Source organism: Bombina bombina, chromosome 1 (genome assembly GCF_027579735.1).
Source record: "Bombina bombina isolate aBomBom1 chromosome 1, aBomBom1.pri, whole genome shotgun sequence".
In the NCBI taxonomy this organism is placed as follows: Eukaryota; Metazoa; Chordata; class Amphibia; order Anura; family Bombinatoridae; genus Bombina; species Bombina bombina.
Genome location: NC_069499.1, coordinates 1,578,053,964 through 1,578,080,210, shown reverse-complemented (window position 1 = coordinate 1,578,080,210; position 26,247 = coordinate 1,578,053,964). Strand labels below are relative to the sequence as shown.

General features: G+C 39.2%; 1 protein-coding gene across 2 annotated transcripts in view; it reads left to right on the top strand.

Moving 5' to 3' along the window:
• LOC128656345 (protoheme IX farnesyltransferase, mitochondrial) overlaps positions 1–26,247 on the top strand; it is a 387,658-nt gene that overhangs the window by 84,746 nt on the left and 276,665 nt on the right. For both annotated transcript variants that reach the window (XM_053710209.1, XM_053710200.1), the window contains exon 4: positions 25,800–25,924. In XM_053710209.1, coding sequence (XP_053566184.1) covers positions 25,800–25,924 — 125 coding nt within the window. The remainder of the gene's footprint in view (positions 1–25,799; positions 25,925–26,247) is intronic.

Sequence of the window (26,247 nt, the reverse complement as noted above, 5' to 3'; positions counted from 1 at the left end):
TTACTTTCTCCAACGGTGTGTCCGGTCCACGGCCCGCCCTGGTTTTTTAATCAGGTCTGATAATTTTTTTTTCTTTAACTACAGTCACCACGGTATCATATGGTTTCTCCTATGCAAATATTCCTCCTTAACGTCGGTCGAATGACTGGGGTAGGCGGAGCCTAGGAGGGATCATGTGACCAGCTTTGCTGGCTCTTTGCCATTTCCTGTTGGGGAAGAGAATATCCCACAAGTAAGGATGACGCCGTGGACCGGACACACCGTTGGAGAAAGTAATTTATCAGGTAAACATAAATTCTGTTTTTTGGGAGAAAAGTTCTTCAAGCAGTGGTGCCTTCTGTTTAACCATCTGTCTTTTTTTTTTTTTTATAGTATTTTATTAATTTTCAGATAGATTCACAAATCAGAAAGAAAAAGCGAAAAACAGCAAACAAACAACACAAAAAAAAAACAACAAGAAAAAGAAACATTACATACATTTTCCGTATTGGGATTAAAATAAACAATAATAGCAAGTGCCATAATAATCGTTTTTTCCCGTAGCTTAAGAAAAGAAGAAAAAAGGAGAAAAAGAGAAAAAAAAAAAAAAAAAAAAAAAGGGTATATATGTAACTCCTCTCTCCTCCCCCACCCCCCCTCCCACAGCCATAATCTATATCGGTACCCAATATTCCGGAAAGTAACCTGCATGTACATTTTGCAATACATATTCAGTGGTACTAAATGGCTTAACTAATTGAGTTTGCACGTTTTCTGGAAAGCTTTTAATGACCTTTATCCATTTTTTGAAATAATTTTGAATTTGAATGTTACTGGGGTGTTGTATCGATATTTGTTCAATGACACATTGATTTATCAATGTCTTTTTTAAAATTCTACGAACGTAGGTGTTTTTGGAGATTTCCATCTTTTTAATATGAGGTTTCGCACTAGTAATATTATAGTATTAATTAGATTATTATCTTTGTGTTGTTCTGAGTATTTTACTAGGAAAAACACATATTGTTTTAGGATTTCATCCCCTATTAATAGGTTATTTTTCAGCCAGTAGTTAATTTGTAACCAAAGTTGGTGGATTTTGGGACATGCCCAAAAATAATGTACTGTATCTGCTACTTGTGTATTACATTTCGGGCAAGTGTGCTTTGATTTATACCACTTTCTAAGATTATGTGCTGTTATGTATACTTTATTTATTACTTTCAAGTGTGATTCACGCCAAACGGTTGGTACCCATGTTTTATTTATTATTCTAAGACTCTCCTGTACATCTGAACTGTTTATATTTGGAAAATCCTGCCGCCATTTATTTGTAATTCCCTCTATCTGGGTTAAATTAGAATTGGAGTTTATCAAACTGTATAAATGGGCTATTGAGTGTATTCCACCTTGAAATAATTTGATTCTACTTTCTAATGCCCCTAATGTCCATGTTGGATTGTACTTTATTTGTAGCTTATTGATATAGTTCCTGATTTGTAGGTAAGCATAAAAGTCTCGGTTAGGTAAATTAAATTGGCTTGCTATGTTTTGGAAGGAGTCAATACTTAGGTTTGGTAGTAAGAGTTGTTTAATATATATTAGACCCTTGGCTTCCCATTGCGAAAAAACCCCATAGGAGAGACCTGGTGTAAATTCTGGGTTCCCCATAATAGTTAGATAATTTGAACAGTGGGGATTGATTTTATTTTCCAGGCAATACTTTTGCCATGCCGATATTATATGCTTAAAAGTGTACATGTTAGTGATTATTACTGGTAATTTAGATTTGTGGCAATGAAGTATCGCTTTTAACTTATATGGCGCAATAATGTTATTTTCACATTGGGAAAATGTCACATAATCCTGTTCAGTTACCCAGTCTAGAGCAAATTTAAGAAGTGCAGCTAAATTATAAAATTCTATGTTTGGGAAAGCTAGGCTAGGATTCTCTGAGTCGGTCATAGATACCTTGATTCAAGCTCGAAAGCCTGTCACTAGGAAAATTTATCATAAGATATGGCATAAATATCTTTATTGGTGCGAATCCAAAGGCTACTCATGGAGTAAGATCAAGATTCCTAGGATTTTGTCCTTTCTCCAAGAAGGATTGGAGAAAGGGCTATCAGCTAGTTCCTTAAAGTGACAGATATCTGCTTTATCAATTCTACTGCACAAGCGTCTTGCAGATGTTCCAGACGTTCAGTCGTTCTGTCAGGCTTTAGTTAGAATCAAGCCTGTGTTTAAACCTGTTGCTCCGCCATGGAGTTTGAATTTAGTTCTTAAAGTTCTTCAAGGGGTTCCGTTTGAACATATGCATTCCTTAGATATTAAGCTTCTATCTTGGAAAGTTCTGTTTTTAGTTGCTATCTCTTCGGCTCGAAGAGTTTCTGAACTATCTGCATTGCAATGCGATTCGCCTTATCTTGTTTTCCATGCTGATAAGGTGGTTTTGCGTACCAAACCTGGATTCCTTCCTAAGGTTGTTACTAATAGGAATATCAATCAGGAAATTGTTGTTCCTTCTCTGTGTCCTAATCCTTCCTCTAAGAAGGAGCGTCTGTTGCACAACTTGGACGTGGTTCGTGCTTTGAAGTTTTACTTGCAAGCGACCAAAGATTTCCGTCAAACATCTTCTTTGTTTGTTGTCTATTCTGAAAAACGTAGAGGTCAAAAAGCTACGGCTACCTCTCTTTTTGGCTGAAAAGCATCATCCGTTCGGCATACAAGACTGCTGGACAGCAACCTCCTGAAAGGATTACAGCTCACTCTACTAGAGCGGTGGCTTCCACTTGGGCTTTTAAAAATGATGCTTCTGTTGAACAGATTTGTAAGGCTGCGACTTGGTCTTCGCTTCATACCTTTTCCAAATTTTACAAATTTGATACTTTTGCTTCTTCGGAGGCTATTTTTGGGAGAAAAGTTCTTCAAGCAGTGGTGCCTTGTGTTTAACCATCTGTCTTGTCCCTCCCGTTCATCCGTGTCCTGTAGCTTTGGTATTGTATCCCACAAGTAAAAGGATGAATCCGTGGACTCGTTTTACCTTTATAGAAGAAAACTAAATTTATGCTTACCTGATAAATTGATTTCTTCTATGGTAAGACGAGTCCACGGCCCGCCCTGTCATTTTATGACAGATTGTATTTTTTGATTTAAACTCAGTCACCTCTGCACCTTGTAGTTTCTCCTTTTTCTTCCTGTACCTTCGGTCGAATGACTGGGGGGTGGAGCTAAGGGAGGAGCTATATAAACAGCTCTGCTGTGGTGCTCTTTGCCACTTCCTGTAGGGAAGGATAATATCCCACAAGTAAAGGATGAATCCGTGGACTCGTCTTACCATAGAAGAAATCAATTTATCAGGTAAGCATAAGTTTAGTTTTTTCTATTATTAAGTTTGTTTTCTTGTGTTGACATCATTTGTTGAAGAGCAAATTTTGGTAGGCTCATAGGACTTCAGGAGCATGCACATATTATTTATTTCTTACTTGTGGGATATTATCCTCCTGCTAACAGGAAGTGGCAAAGAGCACCACAGCAGAGCTGTCTATATAGCTCCTCCCTTAGCTCCACCCCCCAGTCATTCTCTTTGCCTACTCTAAGTACTAGGAAGGGTAAATTGAAAGAGGTGATAAAATATTAGTTTTTAATTTCTTCAAGCAAGAGTTTTTTGTTTTAAATGGTACGGGTGTGTACTATTTACTCTCAGGCAGCAGATGGATGAAGACTTCTGCCTGGAGGATGATGATCTTAGCATTTGTCACTAAGATCCGGTGCAGTTCCCACAGAGGCTGAGGGGTACAAGAAACTTCAGTGTGAGGAACGTTTTCATGCTTTATAGCAGTGAGGTATGTTCAGTTATTTTTTCTGGAGAGACTGTGGTATTTCAGAAAGGCTGACAGTATCCCCATGAGGGTAAGGGTAAGCAGTAATCCTAAGAGCTATAGAAGGGCATTACTAAGCTTGCATAATTAAAAAATGGTTGACACTGGGCAAACGTTTTATGAACTGGGAGTGCTGTTAACGTTTTGTGGGCAATAACGTTTTTTTTGTGGCAACTTTATTGAGGTACACTTGGCTTAATTTTTGGGTCTCAGAACCCACATGGATAGTTTAAAACCGCTCTGGTGCGGTTCTTTGAGGCTGTAGAGACATCAAATGAGATGGGCGGGGCCTATTTTCGCGCCTCAGATGCGCAGTTGTTTTCCCTTAGCAAGCAGCAAGCTCCAACTCCTGAGGGCCCTTGTGGAAGCTTTGGGCCAAATCGAAGCTTTAACCCAATTTTTACTATCTCTGTGGGCAGTTAGGCGCCACAGCAGGGCTGTGGCGAGGTGCTGGGGGTGTTTTTTTCCGGATTTAGGCCTTATTTCAATCCGGTTTGCACATTAAGGGGTTAAATGTTTTATTTTCTTGTGGGGCAAATTTAACTACACAACTTGAGTCTGCTATCAAAACTTTGGAAAGTTTGGGGTATTTTAAAGCAGTTTTGCAGAACGTGTATGCTCTTTTTCTCTTAAAGGCGCAGTACCGTTTTTTAAGATTGTTATTTTTTCACTAAATAAAGTGTTTTCAAGCTTGTTTTTAGTCATTACTAGCCTGTTCAACATGTCTGACATTGAGGAAAGTCAATGTTCAATATGTTTAGAAGCCATTGTGGAACCCCCACTTAGAATGTGTCCCTCATGCACTGAAAGGTCAATAAATTGCAAAGAACATATTTTAGCTACTAAAAGTATGTTGCAGGATGATTCTCAGTCAGAAGGGAATCGGGTTATGCCATCTAATTCTCTCCAAGTGTCACAACCATTAACGCCCGCACAAGTGACGCCAAGTACTTCTAGTGCGTCTAATTCTTTTACCCTGCAAGATATGGCCGCAGTTATGAATACTACCTTCACAGAGGTTTTATCTAAGCTGCCTGGGTTGCAGGGGAAATGCAGTAGGTCTGGTGTGAGAACAAATGCTGGGCCCTCTGACGCTTCATATCCGATGTATCCTCACAATGTTCTGAGTTGGGGGTGAGGGATTTGCTGTCTGAGGGAGAGATTTCTGATTCAGGAAAGATGTTCCCTCAGACAGACTCAGATATGACGGCTTTTAAATTTAAGCTAGAACACCTCCGCATGTTGCTAAGGGAGGTTTTAGCGACTTCTAGAGGTTCCTGCCTACACTGATTTTTTTCCGGTCCCTAAGAGGATTTCGGACATTGTTACTAAGGAGTGGGATAGACCTGGTATTCCGTTCGCTCCCCCTCCTACTTATAAGAAAATGTTTCCCATATCAGACAACATGCGGGACTCGTGGCAGACGGTCCCTAAGGTGGAGGGAGCTATTTCTACCCTGGCTAAGCGTACAACTATACCTATTGAGGACAGTTGTGCTTTCAAAGATCCTATGGATAAAAAATTACTTTTAGTTCTACTTGCAAGCGACCAAAGATTTCCGTCAAACATCTTCTTTGTTTGTTTTCTATTCTGGAAAACGTAGAGGTCAAAAAGCTATGGCTACCTCTCTCTTTCTTTTTGGCTGAAAAGCATCATCCGTTTGGCATACGAGACTGCTGCACAGCAGCCTCCTGAAAGGATTACAGCTCACTTTACAGGGAGTGCAGAATTATTAGGCAAATGAGTATTTTGACCACATCATCCTCTTTATGCATGTTGTCTTACTCCAAGCTGTATAGGCTCGAAAGCCTACTACCAATTAAGCATATTAGGTGATGTGCATCTCTGTAATGAGAAGGGGTGTGGTCTAATGACATCAACACCCTGTATTAGCTGTGCATAATTATTAGGCAACTTCCTTTCCTTTGGCAAAATGGGTCAAAAGAAGGACTTGACAGGCTCAGAAAAGTCAAAAATAGTGAGATATCTTGCAGAGGGATGCAGCACTCTTAAAATTGCAAAGCTTCTGAAGCGTGATCATCGAACAATCAAGCGTTTCATTCAAAATAGTCAACAGGGTCACAAGAAGCGTGTGGAAAAACCAAGGCGCAAAATAACTGCCCATGAACTGAGAAAAGTCAAGCGCGCAGCTGCCAAGATGCCACTTGCCACCAGTTTGGCCATATTTCAGAGCTGCAACATCACTGGAGTGCCCAAAAGCACAAGGTGTGCAATACTCAGAGACATGGCCAAGGTAAGAAAGGCTGAAAGACGACCACCACTGAACAAGACACACAAGCTGAAACGTCAAGACTGGGCCAAGAAATATCTCAAGACTGATTTTTCTAAGGTTTTATGGACTGATGAAATGAGTGAGTCTTGATGGGCCAGATGGATGGGCCCGTGGCTGGATTGGTAAAGGGCAGAGAGCTCCAGTCCGACTCAGACGCCAGCAAGGTGGAGGTGGAGTACTGGTTTTGGCTGGTATCATCAAAGATGAGCTTGTGGGGCCTTTTCGGGTTGAGGATGGAGTCAAGCTCAACTCCCAGTCCTACTGCCAGTTTCTGGAAGACACCTTCTTCAAGCAGTGGTACAGGAAGAAGTCTGCATCCTTCAAGAAAAACATGATTTTCATGCAGGACAATGCTCCATCACACGCGTCCAAGTACTCCACAGTGTGGCTGGCAAGAAAGGGTATAAAAGAAGAAAATCTAATGACATGGCCTCCTTGTTCACCTGATCTGAACCCCATTGAGAACCTGTGGTCCATCATCAAATGTGAGATTTACAAGGAGGGAAAACAGTAAACCTCTCTGAACAGTGTCTGGGAGGCTGTGGTTGCTGCTGCACGCAATGTTGATGGTGAACAGATCAAAACACTGTCAGAATCCATGGATGGCAGGCTTTTGAGTGTCCTTGCAAAGAAAGGTGGCTATATTGGTCACTGATTTGTTTTTGTTTTGTTTTTGAATGTCAGAAATGTATATTTGTGAATGTTGAGATGTTATATTGGTTTCACTGGTAAAAATAAATAATTGAAATGGGTATATATTTGTTTTTTGTTAAGTTGCCTAATAATTATGCACAGTAATAGTCACCTGCACACACAGATATCCCCCTAAAATAGCTATAACTAAAAACAAACTAAAAACTACTTCCAAAACGATTCAGCTTTGATATTAATGAGTTTTCTGGGTTCATTGAGAACATGGTTGTTGTTCAATAATAAAATTAATCCTCAAAAATACAACTTGCCTAATAATTCTGCACTCCCTGTACTAGAGCGGTGGCTTCCACATGGGCTTTTAAAAATGATGCTTCTGTTGAACAGATTTGTAAGGCTGCGACTTGGTCTTCACTTCATACCTTTTCCAAATTTTACAAATTTGATACTTTTGCTACTTCGGAGGCTATTTTTGGGAGAAAAGTTCTTCAAGCAGTGGTGCCTTCTGTTTAGGCATCTGTCTTGGCATCTGTCTTGTCCCTCCTGTTCATCCGTGTCCTGTAGCTTTGGTATTGTATCCCACAAGTAAAGGATGAATCCGTGGACTCTTCGTACTTTATAGAAGAAAAGTAAATTTATGCTTACCTGATAAATTAATTTCTTCTATGGTACGACGAGTCCACGGCCCGCCCTGTCATTTTAAGACAGATTTTATTTTTTGGTTTTAAACTTCAGTCACCTCTGCACCTTTTAGTTTCTCCTTTTTCTTCCTGTACCTTCGGTCGAATGACTGGGGGGTGGAGCTAAGGGAGGAGCTATATAGACAGCTCTGCTGTGGTGCTCTTTGCCACTTCCTGTTAGCAGGAGGATAATATCCCACAAGTAAAGGATGAATCCGTGGACTCGTCGTACCATAAAAGGAAATCAATTTATCAGGTAAGCATAAATTTACTTTTATTTATAAAATATTTTACCAGGAAGGATACATCTCTCGTTTTGAAGTATATTCTGGGTCCACAAAATATTGCATTGATACAATAGGGTACAATAAAATACAAAAACAATATTAATACATAATATATGCAAAAATTTAACATAGAGCAGTTAAGAAATATTTAATCAACCATGACAGGTGCATTCTGTTTTGAGATATGTATAGAGGGATCTCTTAAAGGATTTTAGGCTTGGGGGAGGTTTGAAAGTGTGCAGGAGGTCATTCCATAACTGTGGTGCTCTGTAAAAAAGAGAATCAAGCTGCTTTCTTTTTGTATAGAGGCAAGATAAATAATGTGCTGGTACTGGATCGGAGTTTATGGGAGGTGGGGACAGCCGGGGAGAGCATTCTGCTCAAGTAGGGTGGGAGCTTCCCAGAAAAGCTCTTAAACACAAGGCTGGAAAGATTGAGGGTGCGTCTGGATTCCAGTGACAGCCAGTTTAGTTCTTTTAGCATGTCACAATGGTGGGTCCTGTAGTTACATTGTAGCACAAAGCTGCAGAACGAGTTATAGAATGTATTAAGTTTATTAAGGTGAGTTTGCGGTGCAGGTGCATATACTATGTCCCCATAATCCATGATGGGCATCAGCATTTTCTGTACAATCTTTTCCTTTACTGTATGACTGGGGCAGGATTTGTTTTTGTACAGGGCACCTAGTTTTGGATAAAGTTTAGATGCAAGTTTTTCTATGTGGAGGCCAAAAGATAGATTGGGGTCTAACGACATAACCAAGTATTTGAAAGAGTGGACTGCCGACAGTGTGCAATTTAATTTTGTTTTGATGCATAGATGGGAATTTTGTATGTAAAATATCGAGCAGCCACTCCAAACCAGCCATCCAGCACACCACCAACTGCTCAAAGTGATGACGTCAGACGCCAACCAGCAGCAATACCATTGAAACCACACAAGGCAGGGTGCAATGCCACAATGCAGCGAACCAACTGCAGATAAATGTTTTGAAGAAAAGGTCCAGCAGCACTTAGCAGTGAGATTATAAAGAAGTTTATTCCAACATACAGGTAAAAGATACAAACATGGGCAGGTGTCTGGCACGTTTCGCGCCCCCTAGTGGCGCTTCCTCATAGACTGAGGATAAAACACACATGACCCTCCTTTATACTGGTCACAGATGTTAACATATTAACTCTTTAATGCAACAAATCCTATCGATACTTAAAACATTAAAATAATCTAGTATGTCACGGTTACTATCCAGAAAATGATATACAAAGAAACCCTTCAAGGAAATATCACTATTATTCATTCATTTGTTGGAATTACATGAAGTAAGCACCATTAATTGATTTTTAAAGAACTTTAGGATGAGGAATGTATATGACAAAAGACTGCATGTTAGTGGTAAGTGACTTCCAATACATCCTGAATGACACATTATTATTGTTCTAAACAACATATTATTCTAAGCAGTGTTGCGCAAGTCAACTGTCTTTGGACCTATTATCAAAAATCGAAATAAGTGAATAACTAATTATGTCAGTACTCAGTCTGCACATAGATTTAACAATGATATAAATATTATCAATAATATCACTAATATCACAAATTTGCAGCCCTTAAGAGTATTCATATATATGAATGAACGCAATGATCAACACATGTTATACAAAAACTCCATTATTGCAACATTATTTCCAAAACATTCTAAATATTCAAAAAATTAAAAAAAAAGATTCACAAGTATTAATGATAATATATTCTCCAGTGTATACAAACTTAATAATCATGGATGCAAATTTACAAAATCTAAAATCCAAACACGTAGGAGGATTTCAGGGTATATTTATACAAAATAATTGATGTCTCACTAAAGATTTAAACAATTAGGAATTCTGGTCTTTAATTTGTATATCCAATACAATTCCTTTTTATCAAGTATTTTATATTTGTTACCACCCCTGGGAGGGTTTTTTGCCACATCTATACTGTAAAATCACCAATACTGGTAAAGTGAACAAGATTAAAGTGTCTAGCCACTGTTGAATCATTACAATAATTTTTTAAATCATTCACATGTTCCCTTACTCTCACATTGACCTCCCTTGTCGTCTTACCAACATATTGAACATGGCAAATGTTACACTCTAATAAATATACTGCAAAAACAGTCTTACAGTTAGCATAAAATCCAATATCATAAGTCACCTCGTCCACAGAAGATCTGAATACATTTGTCACTTCCACCATACTACATGTCAAGCAAGTTCTTGCTCCACATCTGAAGCATCATTTCCTTCTTAGCCATTGATCACCCCTGGTGGTCATTGTCTTCGAAGCCCTACTAGGTGCCAATCTGGATGCCAAAGTTACTGGTTTCATTTATCAACATATTTTGTAGTATGCTGTCACCTGAAAGTATTGGTAAATTTCTCTTAAGGATTTTTACTATCTGTTGGAATTGGTTAGTGTATTCTGTAGTGAATACAATATTCTTGCTAAAGGGGCTACCAACACTTTTTTCTACCTTATTCTGTACTGTCACTGTGCTGATTTCTAATTTTAGTTTTTTCTAACTCATTTGGCTCATATCCCCAAGCTACCAATCTCTTAATTCATCAGCCTGCTGCATGTATACCACATTATCATTGGTGTTACACCTCTGTCAGGGTGCCAGGAATCCGATTGAGACGAGAAGTGCAAAAATAATCACACCTTTATTAATAACAAAAAAATAATAAAAAGTCCACAAGTCAAATAACAAGCCAGGAGTCAAAACCAGAGCTGGTAGTCAGGCGAGCCGAGTCAGGAGCCAAAGCCGAATAGTCAGACGAGCTGGAATCAGGAACAAGGAAAACAGCAGAGTCAGGAACAAGCCAGGGAGGCCGTTCTCACGTAGTCTCTGAAGAACCCATCAGAACGATGAGCCCCAAGTGTGGGTGAGTGTATGAGGATGTCGTCCAAGTACACCACAACACACTGTTGCAACATATCTCGTAGGACATCATTAATAAATTCCTGGAAAACAGCAGGAGCATTACATAGGCCAAAGGGCATTACATGATACTCATAATGCCCGCTCCTGGTGTTAAATGCGGTTTTCCATTCGTGACCCTCCTTGATCCTAACGAGATTGTACACTCCTCTCAAATCAAGTTTAGTAAAGACCGTAGCTCCCTTGAGGCGGTCAAAGAGTTCCATAATGAGCGGAATAGGGTAAGCATTCTTAATGGTAAGACGATTCAGATCCCTATAATAGATGCATGGTCTTAACTCGCCACCCTTTTTCTTCACAAAGAAGAAGCCAGCCCTTGCAGGAGAGCAGGATTTGTGGATGATCCCCCGCGACAGAGCATCGTCAACATACTCCTCCATAGCACAATTCTCTGCAACAGACAGAGGGTAAACCCGGCCCCAAGGAGGAATGGCTCCGGGTTGCAGGTCTATGGCACAATCTTAAGACCGGTAAGGAGGCAACGTACCAGCACGCACCTTGTCAAAAATGTCTAGGAACTCTCGGTACTCCTCTGGCAATTGAGATACCGAAGAAGTGCACAAGACTTTAACTGGTTTCCGAAGACAAGTGGAAATACATTGCAGGGACCACAACAAAATTTCTGACCTGCGCCAGTCGAGACCTTGATTGTGCTTTTGGAGCCAGGGATAACCCAGAACAACCGGAAAATGCGGAAAGTTTATCACCTGGAACTGGAGGGTTTCAAAATGGATAGCCCCAACAGCCATGGACAATGGAGCAGTTTCGTGAGTAACGAGTGCAGGCTGAAGGGGCCTGCCATCAGTGGCCTTAATAGCAAGAGGAATGGACCGAGGCAAAACAGGAATGGAGTGCTTTGATACAAAAGCACTGTCAATGAAATAGCCCGCAGCACCAGAGTCAACAGGAGCCTGGGTGACTATGGAGGAGTCCACCCAGGAAAGCACAACCGTGACCAAAGGTTTCTCCTTAAGCGGTTCCAGGGACGAGGATAAACCACCCAAGGTCTGCCCCAGGAGGCTTCCGCAAGCGCTCCTTGAAAGAGGGCCTCTCTCTGAGTCTGATCTCAATTAGGATCAAAAAGACACCGATGCCTTGAGATCCTCTGGTAAATCTCTGGCAGCAACTTCATCTTTAATCGCATCAGAGAGCCCATGAAAGAAGGCGGCAACAAAGGCTTCATTGATCCAACCAACCTCTGCGGCAAGCATACGGAACTCAATAGCATACTGAGCAACAGATCTTGTACCTTGTTGAATGGACATGAGTCGTTTAGCAGCAGAGGAGGAGCGAGCCGGAACATCAAATACCCTTCTAAAGGAGGCCACAAATTCAGGGTAATTTGAAATCACAGACAAGAGCTGTGTCAGAGAGTAACTAGATTAGAAATCCCACCTTAGCTCTGTCAGAGGGAAACGCCTGAGGTAACATCTCAAAGTAAATGCCCACCTGGTTCAAAAACCCTCTGCACTGAATAGGATCGCCTCCATATCGCTGAGGTAGAGTTGCAGAACCGGACATGCTTCTGGTAGGACTAGGTGCAGCAGTGGTAACAGGAGCAGCCATAACTTGTGGGAAACTTTGATCCAAATGTGCAGTGCGAGCCAGCAGGGTTTGCAAGGATAGTGCAAATTGATCCAAGCTATGATCCTGTTCATCCATCCTGGAAATGATGGCCGGTAAAGGTGGATTATTAGCACCATCAGAATTCATGGCCTGCGTAATGTCAGGGTTCCAGGAATCAGACTGAGACGAGAAGTGCAAAAATAATCATACCTTTAGTAATAAATAAAAAAATAATAAAAAGTTCACAAGTCAAATAGCAAGCCAGGAGTCAAAACCAGAGCTGGTAGTCAGACGAGCCGAGTCGGGAGCCAAAGCGAATAGTCAGGCGAGCCGGAATCGGGAACAAGGAAAACAGCAGAGTCAGGAACAAGCCAGGGATCAGGAACCAGGAAGGATGTCAGACAGCCAGGTAATACCCAGGAACTCTCACAAACAGGTCTGAGACAACGCAAAGGCAAAGCATACTGAACAGAGGCCCTTTAAATAATAAGTGATGACATCACAATTCTGAGACAGCATCCTGTCTCACACAGATGATGCATACCAGTCTGGCCATAAAAGGAAGTGCAGGAAATGAGCAGCATCCCCCACAATGCACCGTAGACAGCAAGAGAGGTGAGTAAAATGGCTGCCAGCAGCACATGGCAAACAAAACAGGGAAAAAACCCTGACAGCCTCAGTCTGATAAACTGTCCCTTGGTATGGCACGAACAAGATGAGGGTGACACAAACTCGCATGGAGAATAATATTCCCCGCTGTCGGTTTTCTAAAGGTTTTCAACACTATTTTCTTATTCTCCACATCACCCTCCAATGTCACATCCAAGAAGTCAGTTTTCAGAGAGTGATAGCCTCCAACAAATTTCAAATAATGAATCAATCAATGAATCTCCTATAGTACAGCACATTTTTAGTGTGCTCGCTATAAAAATAGGCTGTACTATAGGAGATTCATGTGCTGTACTATAGGAGATTCATTGATGATCTCATATTGATCATCGGTGAGACATTTGAGGAAACAAGTTTTGACATGTATTTTAAATTTGTTGGAGGCTATCACTCTCTGAAAACTAACTTCTTGGATGTGACATTGGAGGGTGATGTGGAGAATAAGTCGAAAACATTTATAAAACCGGCAGCGGGGAATACTATTCTCCATGCAAGTTCGTGTCACCCTCCTCATCTTGTTTGTGCCATACCAAGTGGACAGTGTATAAGATTGAGGCGTAACACCAATGATAATGTGGTATACATGCAGCAGGCTGATGAATTAATTAAGAGATTGGTAGTTAGGGGATATGAGCCAAATGAGTTAGAAAAAATTAGAAATCAGCACAGTGACAGTACAGAATAAGGTAGAAAAAAAAGTGTTGGTAGCTCCTTTAGCGAGAATATTGTATTCACTACAGAATACACTAACCAATTCCAACAGATAGTAAAAATCCTTAAGATAAATTTACCAATACTTTTAGGTGACAGCATACTACAAAAGTGTGTTGAAAAATGTATATTTGTTCCAAAGAAACCAGTATGTTTGGCATCCAGATTGGCACCTAGTAGGGTTTCGAAGACAATGACCACCAGGGGTGATCAATGGCTAAGAAGGAAAGGATACTTCAGATGTGGAGCAAGAACTTGCTTGACATGTAGTCAAGATCTTATGTGGACGAGGTGACATGATATTGGATTTTATGCTAACTGTAAGACTGTTTTTGCAGTATATTTATTAGAGTGTAACATTTGCCATGTTCAATATGTTGGTAAGACGACAAGGGAGGTCAATGTGAGAGTAAGGGAACATGTGAATGATTTCAAGAATTCAAGGATTCAACAGTGGCTAGGCAATTTAATCTTGTTCACTTTACCAGTATTGCTGATTTTACAGTAAAAATCATTGATATGGCAAAAACCCCTCCCAGGGGTGGTAACAAATATAAAATACTTGATAAAAAGGAATTGTATTGGATATACAAATTAAAGACCAGAATTCCTAATGGTTTAAATCTTGAGTGGGATATCCGTTATTTTGTATAAATATACCCTGAAATCCTCCTACGTGTTTGGATTTCAGATTTTGTAAATTTGCTTCCATGATTATTAAGTTTGTATACACTGGAGAATATATTGTCATTAATACTTGTCAATCTTTTTTGAATATTTTGAATGTTTTGGAAATAATGTTGCAATAATGGAGTTTTTGTATAACGTGTTGATCATAGCGTTCATTCATATATAAGGATAATCTTAAGGGCTGCAAATTTGTGATATTATTTATATCATTGTTAAATTTTTGTGCAGACTGAGTACTAACTTAATTAGTTATTCACTTATTTAAATTTTTGATAATAGGTCCAAAGACAGTTGACTAGCGCAACACTGCTTAGAATAATATGTTGTTTAGAACAATAATAATGTGTCGTTCAGGATGTATTGGAAGTCACTTACCACTAACATGCAGTCATTTGTCATATACAATCCTCGTCCTAAGGTTCTTTAATAATCAATTAATGGTGCTTACTTCATGTAATTCCAACAAATGAATGTATAATAGTGATATTTCCTTGAAGGGTTTCTCTGTATATCATTTTCTGGATAGTAACCGTGACATACTATATTATTTTAATGTTTTATGTATCTATAGAATTTTTTGCATTAAAGAGTTAATATGTTAACATCTGTGACCAGTATAACGGAGGGTCATATGTGTTTTATCCTCAGTCTATGAGGAAGCGCCACTAGGGGACGCGAAACGCGCCAGAACCTGTCCATGTTTGTATCTTTTACCTGTATGTTGGAATAAACTTCTTTATAATCTCACTGCTAAGTGCTGCTATGGTAATTTTGTAGTTTGTGTAATTTTAGTTTCCGTTCCAAAGATCATTGTGACCGTTTAGTCAGGAAGAGTTTGTTTTTTGAGATCCACTTTTCTCTATGAACTGGTCTTGGAGCAATGCTTCATGCTGCGGAAGATTGGATTTGTTTGCATAGATTACCGTGTCATCTGCGTACATGTGTACAGTTGAGGATTTGCAGACATTAGGCAGATCATTTATAAATAATGTGACTAGTAGGGGGCCGAGAATGAAACCTTGGGGAACACCACATGTGGCTGGGAGAGGGAGGGAGTCACTGTCAGAAATGGAGACATATTGTGATCAATCCGATACATATGATCGAAACCAGGTTAACAGACGATCAGCTATACCTGAGTTTTTAATGTTTGAGCAGTAGTATGTCGTGGTCTACTGTGTCAAATGCCTTTGCAAAATGAAGGAAAATAGCTCCAGTTAGATCTCCTTGTTCCATTGCAGTTTGGATGTCGTTGCAAACTTTTAGGAGGGCTGTTGTAGTGGAGTGATTTGGGCGAAATAGGAATCCAAAAAAAACAGATCTGAGCACTCAGGGGCAAGATAAAATCCAGGAATCTTTATTGAACAAAGTATAAAAGCTGCATCAAGGTGCAGGTAAGCAGGAGTAGCAGTCCTGACGCGTTTCGCGCCCCCTAGTGGCGCTTAGTCATAGGAGCTAGTGCTAAACATATCTGAAGTGTACTTAAAGGGATCACTGTCCAATCAGCAGCCAGTTACTGCAGCAATCGGACATCACCCTGAAGGGAACACTGACAGCATGTTAAGAAATATTAAAATCAACAAATGTAATAAAATTGAAGGTACAAAAGAATCTTTGTATGCATACTAACAGGCTGTTATGGATAGAAACATTAAAGACATATTAATGTATGTCTATAAACTTATATAGCTAATTAATTATCTAAACTTTGTTAATGCAAAATGCCTAATGAACAGTAAACTGAACAAATCCATGGCTAGAAACTAAACCTAGGACGATATATTCAAATATTGTTAGCAAGCATTGGGGCATGGTGGCAATGTTAGAGCTATATAAGTATATAGTTAATCTACAATCAGCAAAATTTGAATCATGTTTGGAAAATAATGGATGTTTTGGAAAATAAGGGATATTGTTTTACAGATCTATGATATATATATATATATTTATAAATATGCTGTTGGCTTTGTTAGCGATCGTCAATCTGGAAAGGGAGAACATCAAAAATAGGAAAAAATGCCTATATGCAATTGAAGATTGTTATTAGTAATAATTATTATATGTTTTTAAATTAAGGATTGTATATTTGAGCATTAATCTATAAAGTAAGAAATGTCCCATTCCAGATTGATACCCTTAGGGTGTCTGGTTTCTAATTTTAGAATCCAGAATAACTCCCTTTTTGTAAGGAGTTTATGTCTATCCCCTCCTCTGGTAGGTCTGTGAACTACTTCAATGATTTGCGCTCCAAAATTGGGAACACCAGTTAAATGCAGACCATTAAAGTGTTTGGCAACTGCTGAGTTTTTATTGAAGTTTTCAACATCTTTCAAATGTTCCCTAACTCTATCTCAAAACTCACGAGAGGTTTGGCCTACATATTGATGTTGGCAAATATTGCAGTTAAGTACATATACTACCCACTTGGTTCTACAAGTGGCATAGAAGTTGATTGCATAAGTTTTCAGCGTGCTTTTAGAATGAAAGTTATTGCCTATAATAATCGACTTGCAGGCTTTGCAGTTGAAATTATGGCATCTGTAATTTCCCCTTCTACTGCCATGTAGCCAAGTGGGGGAGGACAAATTATCGGTCTGTATCATACTAGGTGCCAACTTTGAGCCCAGAGTTTCTGGCTTTCTAGAAACAAATTTAAAGTTAGACACTGAGTTGGATATTAAAGGATCATTTTTAAGTAGTGGAATGTGTTTCTTTAGGATGTTAACTACTTCATTGTACTGGTTGGAAAATGGGGTACTGAACACTATTGCGTTTTCTGAAAAAGATCTATGTGATTTCGTTTGTTTTGAAGTACAATCCATTTTTGCATCTTCCTGTGCTTTATCTAGTAAACTTGAGTTGTAACCTCTGGCTAGCAATCTCTTTTTTAGTTCATTGGATTGATTAGAATAAATTTCATCGTTGTTAGTGTTTCTCTTTAGTCTTAAAAATTGACTTTTTGGAATTGACTTTAGCAGGTGGGGAGGATGAGCTGATTGAGCATGTAAAATGGTGTTACCAGCAGTTGGTTTTCTATAAGTACTCGATATAATGGTTCCATCATCCTCCACTCCCTCCAATGTCAAATCCAAAAAGTTGACTATATGGGAATTGAACTCGCCTGTAAATTTTAATTGGTTAGTATTGGTATTCAAATATTCCAAAAAATGAGCAATGGAAATGCCCCCATGATCCCTATCCTCAATTATAAAAATCATGTCATCAATAAATCTGTTATAAAAAACGGTGTTGTGTATAAATGGATTTTGATATGAGTAGATATGTTGGAGTTCCCACCAACCCACATATAAGTTGGCATACGAGGGGGCGAATTTCGCCCCCATTGCCGTTCCGCATAATTGAAGATAAAACTCTTTATCAAAGATAAAATAATTGTGGGTTTGTAGGAACTCCAAACAATCACAAATGAAGATTTTCTCTTCCTGTTTATAAGCGGTGTCCCTATCCATGAACCATTTTATGGCTCTGACTCCCTGATCATGGGGGATACAAGAGTATAGAGACTCAATGTCTATTATCACCCAATTGTAATCTTTCTTCCATTTTATACTTTTTAAGTTATCCAATAAGTTGCTGGAGTCCCTGAGGTAGCTGTGTAAATTCACTACTAGTGGCTGGAGAATACAATCTAACCACTCAGACATAGGCTCCAAAAGGGAGCCTATGCCTGAGACTATAGGCCTACCAGGAGGAGAAGAGATGTCCTTGTGTATTTTGGGGACATGATGGAAGATTAGTATGACCGGGGACTTTGGTATTAAAAGTTCAATATCTTTTCTTTGAAGTATTCCCAAGGCCAAACCATCCTCCAACAGGTCCCCAAGTTTACTCTTAAAAATATTAGTTGGATCTGAAGGCAATTTGCGATAAATAGATGTGTTTGCAAGTTGCCTATTTGCTTCTGATAGGTAAGCCTTCTTGTTCATAAGAACAATCGCGCCGCCCTTGTCAGCATTTCTCAAGACCAAGTTTTTGTTAAGTTGTAATTTTTTTAGGGCAATAGATTCTTTATGTGTTAGATTAGTATGATGATGTTTTTTATCATTTATTTTATTAGCCAATTCTAGCAAATCTCTTTCAACACTTTGTTGAAAGGCATTGATGTAAGGCCCTCTGACTTGTATGGGATAAAAATCCCTGTTTTTTGTTATAGGAGGAGTTATGGAGTGCGTTCCGAGACCATTGAATTGATCCCCACTGCAGGATAGATCTCTCATAACCTCCAAAGTACAGCAGTCCTTGAAGTCTTTCAGTTGATGACATTGACCAGAAGGGAGGTCATTATTTTGATTGATGTTGGTTTGACAATTGTCCTCTGGAGATGTGTCTGAAAAGAATTTTTTAAGAGTTAGTTTGCGGACAAATTTGTTTACATCCAAGATGGTATCAAAGACTGAGAACTTGTTGGACGGAGCAAAACCTAATCCTCTTTGCAATAGTGAAATTTCCTCGTCAGTTAGGTTGTAATCTGAGAGATTTACAATATTTAAATTGTTGTCTTTTATTTCTTGTTCTTGCGTGTGGATTTTTTGCCTATTGTTCCGCCTTTTGGATCGTCTTGTCCTACGCCTAAAGGGCCACTCTTTTTAGTAGTAGTTGATGATATTTTCGTTGGTATTTCCTCATCTGAGTCTTCCATAGAGGAGGCTGAAGTAGAGCCGCTTTCAGGTGCCGAGGAATGGATGGAATTAGATTCCGGATCAGAAGATTCTTGTTCAGTAGAAGAAAAGGACACCTTCTTTGCTTTATTCTTATTTTTATTTTTCAGTATAGACCTTGGGTTGTCTTTATCTTTGACTTCTTTCTTCTGTCCTGTGTGGCGCCTGTATCTTCTATTGCCATATTGAGGCCAAAAATACACTCTATTATTTTCATAGTCCTTACGGTCTCTATCAAACTTGTTCCTCTTGAATTGATTTGGGCGAAAACCTGCTTGATCAGTTGTTAGATTGTTGGTAATACTCACATAATTGCGTATGGACGCATTTTTCTAAGATTTTTGACAATACTGGGAGCAAAGATATAGGGCGATGGAAACCAAGGTTAATTCCCCACTTTTATGGATAGGCACTACTCTTGCAGTCTTCCAAAGTTTGGTTATGTATCCAGACACCAAGGATTCGGTAATTAGGGTTGTGACAGGTTTAGCAATTGCTGGCGCACAGTGCTTCAACAGCATTGCTGAGATTTGACCAGGTCCAGACTGGTTTTTCATTTTTAAATTATTAAGGTGTTTCTCAATGATATTCATGGGTACAGGTCTAAAATTTAACTTCTCTATATTGGGTCTTTGCTGATTTAGTGGGGCCTGATCCACATTTGTAGTTTCAGGATGTGTGTCATTTATTAGTTTGTCAATCAGGGTGGTGGAGCTAGTTGCGTAGCGTGGGTTGTCAACACCCAGGGCAAGGCAATTATTGCGCCCCCTAACCCATTAGCACTGACAGAGTCTCTTCCACCAATACAGTAGGGACTGACTATAGTATCTCATTGTACCACCTCACTATAGTACCTCACTGTACCACCTCTGTATTGTACCTCACTGTACCACCGTACTATTGTACCCCCCAGCCCCCCCAATTCAGAATTCCTCAGTACTCTGATTATGAAATAGTTGAAAATGTTATCACAAAAAGTGAGAAAAAATACACATATAAATAAAGACAAGATGAACCTTGCATGTATAAATATATATTACCATTGTATAGCTATAAAGTACGGGAGTCTGCCCAATATAGAGTATGGGAGTCTGCCCAATATAGAGTATGGGAGTCTGCCCAATATAGAGTATGGGAGTCTGCCCAATATAGAGTATGGGAGTCTGCCCAATATAGAGTATGTGAGTCTGCCCAATATAGAGTATGGGAGTCTGCCCAATATAGAGTATGGGAGTCTGCCCAATATAGAGTATGGGAGTCTGCCCAATATAGAGTATGGGAGTCTGCCCAATATAGAGTATGGGAGTCTGCCCAATATAGAGTATGGGAGTCAATGCAATCTATTATTAATAAAATCATCAGGATGGATTATAAAGGAGAGAACCACATGCCTAGGTTTTGTTCAGGCACAGGCAAGTCTTAGGAATCTTTAGTCGTCTTTCAATTTTAACATTCACATTCCTGTTATTCCTACATGCAGCTCATACTCCATCTGTATACGCAAGCAAATAATTTATACAACTGCTGTGCTGGTAATTTCCCAATCACGTTGCCTTGCACATAATTCAGGGATCCCAGTATTTATTTGCTGCACTCTGTTCCGTAGTACCCAGTTACCCTCCTACCTCTTAAGTTCAGTACCCGGCAGTCTGGGATGGTGGGCACATGTAGTTCATTATCCTCTATTCAGTCAGTCACACGACCATGACATCTACCTCCAGATATCCCGTTCAGGCAGCAGGCTCCACCTCCACAGACACTGTCACGCTATTCCTGCACAGATAGGCTGAGCGCAACTTAAGCAAAGCCCCACACCCTCTCACATAGCTAAATTTAAAGTTGCAGCTAGGTGCTGTGTGCGCACCAATACTACAGGCAGGCAGCCGCATTTAAAAAAATATTCCCTCATGTGGCGCTAGCCTGCGCCAGGCATTTTGCGCCCCTATGAATTATGCGCCCGGGGCAACCGCCCCTGTGGCCCCCCCAAGCTACGCCACTGGGTGGAGCATCCTACAAAATAATTGTTAAAGGCATTTGCTACTTCTAATGGGAGTTGCAGGGTTTGGTTGTCCACATTGACAGTGGAGGGTTGGGAGTGAATTGGTGGAGTTTGTAAGTTATTTATGACTTTCCAAAACTTTCTAGGGTTTGATATGTTGTTGTTCAGACTTTCACAGAAATATTGGGCCTTGGCCAATTTTGTTTGTTTAGTGCATATATTTCGCCATTGTCTATATACACAGTGATCGTTCATAGAGCCAGTATGCTTTAACTTTGACCACAATGAATCCCGAAATTGGTACATTTGAATGAGGTCAGCTGTGATCCAATTCAAGTGTGCTCCTTTTACGCTCACCTTACGCAGCGGGGCATGTAAATTCTAAACTTGTAGGAGTTCAGACTGAAAGAATTCAACTGCAGAGTCTAGATCTGGGATTAGGTATAATCTGTGCCAGGGGAGGTTCTTGATGTTATTTAGAAATGATTGAAGATTACATTTTTTGAAGGATCTGGTGAGTTTAACCTTGGGAGAGGATTTAGTTGCCTTTATTTTGTGCACGCAGCACACTAAGCAGTGGTCACTGAAATTGTTAGGGAGAACAACTGCCTCCTGGATTTGGTTGGGAGAAGTGGAGAGAATCTAATCGAGCAGGGTGTGATTATGGCTTTTGATGTTTATGCCAGTTGGGGAGGAGATTAATTGCATTAGCTGCAAAGATTTAAACAGCAAGCAGCGACTATTATTTTTTGGATTCAGCCAATCAGTATTAAAATCTCCAAAAACCAAAATTTCACTTTTTGGGTTTTGAGCTATGGTTTCACTAAGGAGATGGGCTATGTCAGAAATGGAATGCACAGGGGAGCTAGGTGGGCAGTAGATTCCTGCAACAATGATTGATTTACTGAACGGGATCTCAATTGTGCCAAAAAGGAAATCAAAGGTGGCAGGAGAGCTAAATTTTTGTAAGGGGGTGTACTTTGTGGAATTGTCAACACAACATAAATTACGATGCCGCCTCCTCTCTTTGCTCTGTCATTTCTATGGCATGATATCTTTAGCAGTCTATGGCAGCAGTGCAATTTTATATTACAGTGCTATAGACATTGTTGCAAACGCTGCTGCCATAGACTGCTGATGACACGTGCACGCTCCTGAGTCATGAAAGTTTAATTTTGACTTAACCGTCCCATTAATAAAATGTACCTATCCTGCTGAAGTCTCCACTAGCTGCACAGTGCAGCCAATTGCAAGTGTACCGTCTGCACCATTAAATCATCAATATTATCACACTACTGACTCTTAATTCTAGACAAAGATACAATGGCACTACAATAATGTGAATGCCCTACAATATAATAATCTAATAGAATTATTATCAAGGGCTGGAGCGCTGTGCATAAACAGTAAATTTACATGTAAGTCAGAAGAAATGCACTAACTGGCACCTCTATAGCCCAAATTAAATATCGCCTATTCCCATGGAACAGAGAGAGGCCGGAAATAAAACGTAACTTTTATTAAAAACAATGTAAAATAATGAAAAATAAGCTAATCCCAAAAATGTCTCTGTGCAAATTCTCCAAAAATCGTATAACGGCATCTGAATTCTCATCTCAAATATGGCTGAGGCCTATTGGCGTAGGTAGCTGGTGGTTATATGAAAACAGACCCACGGGAAGTAGGTTAATAAACTTCAACTTGCTTATGTGAATTAATTCAATGTACTAATCCAAGCAGCAGTGTTATGTATCGGAGTTTAATTATAAACTTTAAATCAAATTACACACAATAAATTCACTCATCCATAACAGCACCACTGTGTGTAGTGCTTTATTTAAATTATAAAATAATATAACAAATCAATATGCCTTGTATTTATATTGATCAGGGATTTATATAGTAGGTTTAATAAGATTTAGTACAAAATAGTTTGCATTACCGGTAGCTGTGTCTTTAAATCGTACAATTATATGAGAGAGAAATAGAATTTATTTGGATGAGGATATTATGTAGTGGATTTAATATGATTTAGTACAGCATGCGGTATAACCTCTGCTCACAAAATTGTTTAAACGCTAGTTTGCATTACTGGTTGCTGTATCTTTAAATCATAAAATAATATAAAAAATAATTACGCCTTATATTAATGTTACCTCATAAATTTTGATGAGGATATTTAGTAGCTTTAATATAATTTAGCACACAATAGGTTGAACACTAGTTTGGATGACTGGTCACTGTATTTTAAGATGATATCAAGAATCAATATAGCTTATACTGATATTACCTCATTTATTGTAATGAGGATGTTATACAGATTTCATATGACAAATAAACGTGGGGATAGGTCAGACTTGCATGTAAATACACTACAGCCTCTCTCTGCCTGGCACTGTACCAGCTAGTGAGGCCACTATGTACATTTACTTTATTTCTTTCTTTCTTTCATGATTCTGATTTCTAATTTACTCCTATGATCAATTTTTCTTTGTTCTCTCATTATCTTTATTTCAAAATCAGGAATGTAAGCTTCTAAGCAGGGAAGAAAACAAATGGGTTTCATATCCCTTTAATCACTTATGGAAACACTTAGCTAAGAATATGACTTTAGTACAATAATTAAATGCTGTATATTATTGCACTGATGTATCTTGGTAAATTTGCTTTAGCCCCACAAAAGGTTAATTTTTTTAAACAACTTTCCAATTTACTTTTATTATCAAATCTTCTTTGTTTTGTTGTTATCCTTTGTTGAAAAGCAGGGAGGTAAGTTTGGGAGAGCAACAGTGTTGTACATTAGCAGGATCACCAGATGGCAGCACTGTTTCCTGTCATCTAGTGCCCTAGAAATGTGCACGCTACCTATCTAGATAGCTCTTCAACAAAGAATAACAAGAGACTAAAACAAATTTTATAGTAGGAAACTTTTTTAAAATTGTATTCTCTTTCTGAATCATGAAAGAAAACATTTGGGTTTCATGTCCCTTTAATCTCCTGCATCAGCGTCAGTGCCAAGATAGGTCTTGCTAAGGCGGCAGCAATCGCAGATATTTAATGTGTTCCCAATCAGAATAAACACTCCGTTTGTAGAAATGATATAAAAGGCACCAGATTTCAGTCTAATAAGATATTTGTGCAGCTTCTGTAATTGACCTAACAAAATGAATCTGATGAGTCCGTCGGTTAATTCGGCGTCGCTCGCTGTATCTGCTTGTTTGAGGGCGCAGTACAGGGATATAACACACACTGTTTGTCTACATGTTGTGACCTCATCTTGCCGTGAATTACATCCTTAGTTGGCTTAATTAATGTGTGTAAAATGACTGTAATAAGATCTAATTAAATACAAGCCTGGGCTGAGCAAATGCAATTTATAATAGTTATGAGCATGTTTGCTCATCATTAAATAGAAGGACCAAGAAGTGTTTGTAATTCCATATTGCGCTCTATCCTCTATTCTTTCTCTTCTCCTGTCTTTTGTACCCTCTCCCCCTGTCTTTTGTACCCTCTCCCCCTGTCTTTTTGTACCCTCTCCCCCTGTCTTTTTGTACCCTCTCCCCTGTCTTTTTGTACCCTCTCCCCCTGTCTTTTTGTACCCTCTCCCCCTGTCTTTTTGTACCCTCTCCCCCTGTCTTTTTGTACCCTCTCCCCATGTCTTTTTGTACCCTCTCCCCATGTCTTTTTGTACCCTCTCCCCCTGTCTTTTTTGTACCCTCTCCTCCTGTCTTTTGTACTGTTTCCAGTTTGCTTCTGATCCCACCGTTTCCTCACAAGCTTGCCCCCCTATTGGTTTATGCCAGTACCATTCACTGTGACTGCTACTAATCTTGACCTCTCCGCACATCTACTTTTCATTGGTGAAGACCCTGACTGCCGCTAAACCGTACTCACTTTGAAATGAATTGTTACTTCACCCGAAGGATTCTGGGGATTGTGAGAAGCCTGCACAACTTGACATGGTGCCCCTATCTCCCCTTCCTCTTTACTGAGACAGCTAAAATTAACTCACAGCCGTTTGCAGGTGATCACTAGGACTGTGTAGGGTCAAAACCTCCAAACGAATATGAAGCTCATATGAGTGTAAAATACATGGCATATAGTCATTTATTATTTTTTTGCAACTATTTTGTGTTATGTGTTTTTTAGGGTTAGGAGCTTGTCAAATGTTTTTTGTGATGTGATTTTATTCCTTTTTTTCTGGGTATATTGTTCTAACAATTTTCAATTACTATTTATTTAATTGGACACTTAGATATAAGGTTCTACATTTTATTTTTTTGTGTTATAGGCTCCTAAATGTTTTATTTATTTGTTGGTTTCTGGATGGGGGCGGAACATGGGGGATACTTGTTTCAATGTTTAAGTGTAAAGTGTTTGTAATATTTAGGAAAAAACTCCCAGGCTGCTTTTGTACAGCTGAAAACTATATAAAAAATGCATTTCCTATGGTCGTTTTTCTTCAAACTAAATCTGTTTTCTACAGGCGCTTGATGTGTGGGAAAAAAATAAAATAGATTTCTATTATTTCAATCACAAAAACTGCACTGATGTTGATATTTAAATGCAGTGTGTGAAAAAAATATGGCTTTAGCTTGGGGTGTGAATAGCTCAAGGGGGAAGGAGATAAACATTTTGGCTACAGCACAGATAATAAGTTATCATCATCATTATTATTATTATTATTATTACCTAACTGAGCCACTGAGATTTTGTGTTTGTTGCTTGTAGCCCTGGTGGTTATTACTGCGTCAGCGGGCTTCGCTATGGCTCCTGTGCCCTTTGACCCCAGCTGCTTCCTTCTTGCCTCTTTGGGGACAGGTCTGGCCTCGTGTGCTGCCAACTCCATAAACCAGGTGAGTGTCTAGTAGTAAATACCAGCCTGTTTGGGGGCATTGTAAATTTATTTGCTGGGTTGAGGTCAAGCCCTTTTCTCTAATATCACCATGACTCTAACTATAGCAGTACAGGCGAGCATACATGATGTTAAAGGGTCAATGTAATAAAAAAATATACATACTGTAATAGAGCTTGTCATTGTAACAACCCTAGATTACTGTGTTTTAAACCCCTCAAAACGGGTTAAACACCCAGTAGAAATACTGATTGGGACTCTCAGAGCACTGCTGGTTTCGAGTGAAATACCCAGCTGATTCAATCATCAGTGTTAGTCACACAA